Here is a 7,975-nt window from a genome sequence, read left to right on the forward strand (position 1 = left end):
ACCTAACAAGAACTTGGACGAAGTTGGATAAAAACTTGAATCAAAACACTTAGAAACACAAATCAAAACACTTTCTAACTAATCTAAGACTTCAAAATAAAAGGGGATTTGTTTTGGACGAAAATTGAAAACAAAACAGAAACTTTAAAACAAAACAGATTGTAAAATGTTTTTGGATGAAAAGGATGGATAAAAGGCTAGTTAGGAGGTTCTTCTCCACACATGACACACTTGCAAACAAAATGATTTTCAGTTGTTCTTTCAATAAATTATGAAACTCAACACCCCAAGTTAATTAGATACGCTTAAATTAACCTTCAAGTTCTCCTTAAGTTAATGAATTGGATGGAAAAGCGCATACAACAATTCAAAGCATTCCTCAAAGGTTCCTTACGTGATGAGCACAATAAAGATACAATCAAGAATCATGAAGCACAATGAGAACTATAAGTGTTGACGAGGCATTCGTTACTATGATGAGCATGAAACTAGTGCCAAGAATTCATTCAACGCGATCGTTTTCAAGCGACCTTCACTACTTGTGATTATAAGATTGTAACTATTAGGTGAAACTCCCTCATAATCTAGCATCATATTCATGCATGAAAACTAAGCGTGCACTCTCAATCAACATACACAAATAAGTTATCAATCAAGTAGATGAACGAATTGAATCCGCAACTTATGAAATAACAACTGAATGTAATCAAATCATATTGCAAGCATGTACATGGTTTCGAATCACCCCCCAACTAAGGGGGTTTAGTTCCTCATTCTTGCAATACAAAGATACATAAAATTAGACATTAAAATCAAAGGAAAGAAAACACCTAAAATGCTCCAACTTGGAAAGCAAGTGCATCAATGGATCTCCCTTCCTCCTTGTTGCGGCATGAAGCTTGTGGACAGATTTTTGGGTGGATTTATGGTGTAGAATGGATGGGGAATGATATGGAGGGGTTTAGGGTGAGTGTGGAAGAGTGTTTGATGGTTGGAAGGTGGTGGAGAACTAGGCAAAGAGGGTGGAAGAAGGTGGAGTGGCTGTTATGTTTTCTAGGCACTAGAATTGTGTTTTTGGGGTGTTTTGCTTCCTAGGGTGTGTATGGACGAATTTCTGTGATAAAATGATGAATATGGGGGATTGTTCTTTGGCCAAGGGGTGTAAACATGTATTTATAGGCCCCAAAAACCTTAGAAAATCAGGTTAGGTTAAGGATGAAAAGCATGGTAATTTGTGTGTGTGGTGTGCAATGGTCCAAGGGTGAAAATGAAGTGATGATGCAAAGTGTGAAGGGTAAAATGGAGTGGTCTTGAAGCTAGGGAGCATGAATGATTGTGTACATTGCATAGAGATGGAAAGGGAGGTGAAAATGTGTCAATAAATGGGTCAAAGGTGCAGCAACATGTGGTACACAAGGCATGGGATTCCAAATGTGAATGATGGAGCATCAATTGGTGCATGTAATGGATGTAAATGTTGTCTAAAATCTAATGAGTGAAGGAACAAGAGGTATCAAGCAATTGAGTGTAATAATTAAATGAGTTGAAGCATGAAATTAGAAATTATGTAGAGGACAAGAGTGATCAAGCATGGCATGGAATCCAAAGGGAATTCTATGTGGTTTGCATGGCAAGGAATGCAAGTTGGGGTGACAGATTTTTGGGCTGTTTTCTTCATCTTTTGGACCATAATTCTTCATATTCTTGGCCTCTTTAGTTCTCAAATTCGTCCATCCACTTGGCCCATGCATTTGCTATCCATTCCAAGCCCGAAACATGCTCCAAAGGCCTCCAAAATGCATCTTCTTGCATACTTTGTACTTAGAGTCTGAAAACACACGAAAATGACTTTAAACATTAAAATAACTAAGGAAACACGACATAAATGCACAAGAACAAGCCAACTAAGTCGCATAAATATGCTCCTATCAAATTCCCCCACACTTAGCTTTTGCTAGTCCTCGAGCAAAACAAAGAAATAAAACGAAACAAAACAAATAAAACACAACCTAAACCTTCCAACATTTGCCTCAGGGATTTCCAATGCACATGACATGTTAAAAATCATTATCCCCACAGATTTGAGTCATCTTTACACTTAAGCACATACTTAATCATAGTCACCACTTACGAGTTCACAATTAATCAATTAAAACAATGTTTTTGATGTAGTAACATGCCTTAGAGAAATCACTCAATTCCTTACAAGATATGCACTCAATTTTCACTCAGATTTTCTAACTACACACCCTATACTAGTTATATGTGAGAAGATTGATGTAGATATGAAAACGAACGCTCACATATATGTATCATAAAGAAAGCAATTTCTGGAGTTAATAAGCATGTTTAGATATGATCTCATGAATGGAATGCTACTACTTAGATGCGAGAACCAGTGACACCATATGCTCATACCAAATTCAAACTCCACATATTGAAACGCATGACACTCAAGATGAAGTTAAGGGTTGTAACGGGGCTTGGGGTGATGGCTAACAAATGAAGGATAAGGATAACAATCGTTCTTAAAGCAATAGCAAGTAAAGTAATGAAATTGAAACTTAGAATTCACTTAAATTGCAGAAATCAGCTTTTAGACACGAAAGGAAAATTCAAGCAATAATTAGGGCCGAATTCTATGTTTTGGACCCTTTCTTCAACAAGCAGCACTTTAAAACTCTTTTTCGCATATTTTTCAACTCTTTTTTTTTTTTTTTTTTTTTTTTTTTTTTTTTTCAACTCTTCTTTTCTTTTCAACAAGCATAATAACTCACACTTCCCCCACACTTGTTTTCTGCCATACATTAATCAAAAGAAATTCAATTTGAATCGTGTTTTACTATGCTTCAAGAACAAGGGTATGGATGGTCCTAAACTAGGCTAGGTAAGGATAATGTGGTTTAACAAAGAATGTAGGCTATCAAGGCTCAATGGGGTTAACTTAAACATATAACGATATGGGATACATGGCAGTTTGGCTTTGGTGGTGGTAACTACACAACTTCATCTTGAATATGTGTTATGCAAATCAATATCATGCTTTGAATGAAATGGGCATGAGTTCTAGCATTTGGAACTAAATGATGAAACGCCTTCTAAGTAGTAACCAAGCAAAGAAAAATGAGATCATGCAACGACTTTAGAAAACAATAATGCACAGATTATCAACTCTCCAAATAACGTTTAGGCTCAAGTCTCACAAGGTTGTAGCGTTAGTTTGAGTTCTTTCCTTCAAGCATGTTACAAAAACTAATTTTTTTTCTTTTATGATTACATGTGATTTCATAAGTTATAACCACAACCACGCATAAATAAAGAGTAAATCAAACTTTCATCCATGTTTATAACTCTCTTTAATAGTCATGCAATTACAAAACGAATCCTCATCATTGTGTTGGAAGGTACCCTAAGACACAAATAAGCACACAAAAACAACTCTTTTTTGGATTTTCAAAACAATTTTTCAAATTTTTATGAATTTTCGGATTTTTATGTCAAAACACACTGAAACACTCCAAAACAGCTTAAAAATACTTAAAACAGCAAGGAACAACACTAGAAGTAATGGGTGATAAATTTCTACGAATTTCATGCAAAACAATGGTTACCCCCCCACACTTAAATCAAACATTGTCCTCAATGTTTCAAGCATATACTCACACCAAAAACAAGCAAATAACAAACGACAAATAAACATGACAAATATGGCAAAGTAAAAACCAGACAGAGTAGAGTTTAAGAACGCAAATCTGGTTTTGGAGATAGTTGATCTTGTTGACTTTCCACAGCTTTGATCTTGAACTGGATTGGAATTGTACGGCGAAGCTTTGCTCTTTGGTGATGTTGCAGTTCCTTATTTGTTTTCCAAGCAGATGTGGCAGCTTCTCTAGTTCTTCAGCTCGGACTCCTTCCGCTGGGATGATTGTACGAGCTGCATTCTTCTCTGCTTGTTTCTTCTGCACAACGGGCAGGCACGAGGGAGAGGTGTTGGTCTGTTTCTTTCTTCAATCTTTCCAAGTGCCCACCTCTTGCTCTCTTTCTCCTTGTCCTTAGTTGAGGATGAATCAGCACGTTGTCTCCACATGCTTCGAGGTATCATCTTCACTTCCCTTATACGTGAGAGACGAAGCGGAAGCATAAGATGATGAGTACTCGAGAGCAGGTGCTGGCTGGAGAAAGGACAGGGAGAAAGCATGATATGAGATACTCGTGCTCTCAACCTTTATGATATGAAATACTTGTGCTCTGGATGGGTTGTTTGCAGGGGTATCCCAGGGGATGAAAAATACAGAGTGACTTGAGAGGGTTTGTTGGAAAGCCATTTCAGAGAGGATGAAGGGTTAAGTGAGGCTGAAAGTTGGGTGAGACTGCTTCACTTTGAAGTTCAACATTTATAGAATTTTCTTAATGGCTGGGAAGGCATTGTTCCATTACTCGTGTCGGCAAGCCTGGGATAATTTAACAGTAGTTTCCACGTGCATTCCGCTTCTCCAAAAAATTTCGACAGATTGCGCGTGATTTACGCAACGCAGATGTGCAAATTGACAGATGCTAACACGTCTCGATAAAGCAGAGGTCTCTTTAATATCCGGAATTTACGCTTCGAGTTCTGAGCTTCGTTGAGGGCAGAGATTGCATGTGACAAGTGCTGACGAGGCTGAGAGAGACGGATGGTTGAAATCGGTGCTTCGACAGACTGCCCGTGATTTTCGCAAAGCTGAGTTGCGTGTGATGGGTGCTGACGAGGCTGAGACAGTTGACACTCTTCGGTATCTGGAATTGGTGGTTTGTGAGCAAGCCCAACTTTTGAGAAAGCTGGCGCCTCTTCGATCTCCGAATGGCTTCTTCGATTTCTGAGCTCACCTCTTCGATCTCTGAAATCCCATCGCGTGCTGATTTTTATAGAGGTATGCAGGACGTTCAAAGCACACTTGAATTTCTGCCTGAAAAAAAACTCTCGTTTTGCACTTTTACGATCTTGACTTGTCCGATCTCCTCTTTCTTTAACACCTCTGAAAAATGTCTGGCCCTTCCGACCGTCGTTTTGACTTGAACCTTAGTGAAGGAGCAGCCCCTCCTTCTCCAGACAACATATGGCGTCCGTCCCTCATATCCCCTACTGGTCCTCTCACCGTTGGGGATTCGGTGATGAAAAATGACATGACCGCTGCGGTGGTGGCCCGGAACCTTGTCACCCCCAGAGATAACAGACTGCTCGCTAGACGGTCTGATGAATTGGCAGTTAAGGAGTCTCTGGCTCTTAGCGTGCAGTGTGCGGGTTCTGTGTCCAACATGGCCCAACGCCTATTTGCTCGAACCCGTCACGTTGAATCGTTGGTGGCTGAAATACAGAGTCTCAAAGAGGAGATTAGAGGACTCAAGCATGAAAATAAACAATTGCACAAGCTTGCACACAATTATGCCACAAACATGAAGAGGAAAATTGACCAGCTGCAAGAAACTGATGGTCAGATTTTACTTGATCACCAGAGGTTTGTGGGTTTGTTCCAACCGCATCTGCCTTCGTCTTCTGGGGTGGCACCGCGTAGTGAAGCTCCAACTGATCAACCTCCGATACCTCCTCCTTCCGTGGCCCCACCGACTGCTGAGACTCCGCCGACTACTGCAACTCCGCCGACTACTGCGACCTCTCCCAAGCAGCCTTTGTGAAGGCTCCCTCTTGTATTATGCTATGTTTCTTTATTTCCCAGTTTGCTGTTCATTTCCACGAAGTTTAATGTTAAAATCCTTTGCATATTTGTTAATGTTTCAAAATAGAAAGTCACAACCAAAAATAATTAAACAAGTAATAAAATTGACAATCAAGCAGAATAAATGGGTTGCCTCCCTTAAAGCGCTTGCTTTAACGTCTTCCAGCCGGACGATGAACACAATTACTCCCCACTGAAGCCCACGGCATGCAAGGGAATGTCCTCCACAACATGCTCAACAAAGTTCTCATAGATTACATCCTTGAATGGAAATGGATAGTGATGTTTGTTGATGGGTGCGTTGTGTTGCCTAAGGTTCATGTTCATACGCCCACCATCGGGGATTTGCTTAGGTACCTGCACCAAAGAAGGGAACCACCTATCAACTTTAATGGAAATTGGATTTGGATTAGGTGGCTTACCTATGTGTTGTGATGAAGTGGCAGCAATGTGAACATTCTTCCCCATGGTGCGTTCGGCCAATTTGAGCATTTTGAGAGCAGTGGTCGTATGGTCCTTGTGCGCCACTCCAATTCCCTCGTCTTGCATGGTTCTTGATGCATCCTTTGTGCCTGGTGCTGAACGGTCCAGTCCTATCTTTTCAATTTTATCAATGGCACAACAAGAATGAACAACATTAGGAGTCTCAATGGATTCAGAAATTTTGAAACTAATCATGTCACCACCAAATGCCATAGTGACTAATCCTTTGGCCACATCAATCTTCGTTTGAGCCGTTTTCATGAATGGCCTTCCAAGGAGGATGGGCAATGAAGGGGCATGGTCCGATTCATCCATTTCGAGGACATAGAAATCTGCTGGGAAGATTAAATGATCAACCTGCACTAAAACGTCTTCCAAAACTCCCTTTGGATAAGCGTTAGATCTATCGGCCAATTGTATGATTACACCATCATTTTTCAATGCTCCTAAGTTCATAGATGCATAAATGGAATATGGCATAACATTTATAGAAGCACCTAAATCAAGCATGGCAGATTTGAAACGGGTATTACCAATGACACACGGAATTGTAAAACTTCCCGGATCTTTGCATTTGGGAGGTAGTTTATGTTGCAAGATGGCGGAGACATTCTCGCTTACATGTACCACCTCTTTCTCCCGGACACGTTTCTTTGTTGTGCAAAGCTTCTTTAAACACTTGGCATACTTCGGGATTTGCTTTATGGCATCAAGGAGGGGAATGTTGACATGCACCTTTCTAAATGTCTCTAGAACATCTTTTTCCTCCTCTTCGTTCTTTGATTGCAAAAATCTGCTAGGAAAGGGGACATTGGGCAGATTAGTGTTCGAAATCACAACATTTGGAACATTCTTACCTGAGGTGGACGGATGGGATGTCTTAGATAGCTGCGGCATGGGTGATGGTACCCTTGCCGTGGGGTAGGTGTTCTCATCTTCTTCGAGTTGTATCTTCTCATCTTCCTTGTTTCTCACCTCTTTTCCACTTCGTAATGTGATAGCCTTTGCAGATTCGAAGCCACCCTTTGGATTGACCACCGTAGTGCTTGGTAACTTACCATTTTCACGGAATTGCCCCAAAAATTCGGCCATTTGGCCCATTTGCTTCTTCAGCTCATTAACCTCCTTTGCTTGGTTCTGCATTCCCTGCGCCATGGTGGTTAGTAGCTGATATGTTTTATCATCATTCATAGACGTACCTGGGTTAGTTTGGGAAGATTGTGCCTGAGGAGGTGGTTGTGGTTCCATTGGCCTTGGAAAGAAACCCGGGGGTTGTCGGAATCCACTTTGTTGGCCATATTGTGGTGCATCTCTCCATCTGAAATTGGGTTGGTCACGCCATCCCGGGTTGTATGTATTGGAGAAAGGATCATTCCTTGGTTGGTTTTGATTCCCATAACCTACAGCATTGGCCGATTCCCATCCTCCATTCTCAATTAATTGAGGGCATTGATCAGATTGGTGTCCTTGAATGGAGCATACACCACAGATTGTAGTTCCTTACGTTTTGGGGCCTTCAACCAACTGCGATAACATAAACGTAAGGTTAGCCATTTGGGATTGTAACTCAGAAATAGAACTTACCTCATTGACATGATGTGGCCGTGGGGTGTCTCTTTGCCCAACACCTTTATATTGTTGTGCATTGAGTGCTCGATTCGCAATGAGGGTTTTGGCATCCCTAGGTGTCTTATCCACTAGAGCTCCTCCTGCGGAAGCATCCAACATTTGCCGTTCAAGTGGTAAAAGACCTTCGTAAAAGTATTGAAGAAGTAGCT

General features: G+C 40.8%; 1 protein-coding gene across 1 annotated transcript; it reads right to left on the minus strand.

The window, feature by feature from the left end:
- Positions 1 to 737: 737 nt before the first annotated feature.
- Positions 738 to 7,741, minus strand: LOC139190632 (uncharacterized). Its single transcript, XM_070811014.1, has 2 exons — positions 6,731 to 7,741; positions 738 to 1,828 (listed from the first exon to the last, which is right to left on the minus strand). Exons 1-2 carry the CDS (start codon positions 7,443 to 7,445, stop codon positions 1,755 to 1,757), a joined length of 789 nt encoding a protein of 262 aa, XP_070667115.1. The 5' UTR covers positions 7,446 to 7,741; the 3' UTR covers positions 738 to 1,754.
- Between the last annotated feature and the right edge of the window lie 234 nt (positions 7,742 to 7,975).

This window comes from Malus domestica, chromosome 13, assembly GCF_042453785.1.
Source record: "Malus domestica chromosome 13, GDT2T_hap1".
Classification (NCBI taxonomy): domain Eukaryota; kingdom Viridiplantae; phylum Streptophyta; class Magnoliopsida; order Rosales; family Rosaceae; genus Malus; species Malus domestica.

Bases quoted from the DNA above. Each gene is read 5' to 3' on its own strand.
- LOC139190632 (XM_070811014.1), bottom strand. From the start codon at position 7,445: ATGGAACCACAACCACCTCCTCAGGCACAATCTTCCCAAACTAACCCA. The intron at 1,829-6,730 runs GTAATACCCGTT...GTGTGTTTTCAG, and splicing joins TACAATTCCGTGTGTCATTG to ACTCTAAGTACAAAGTATGC.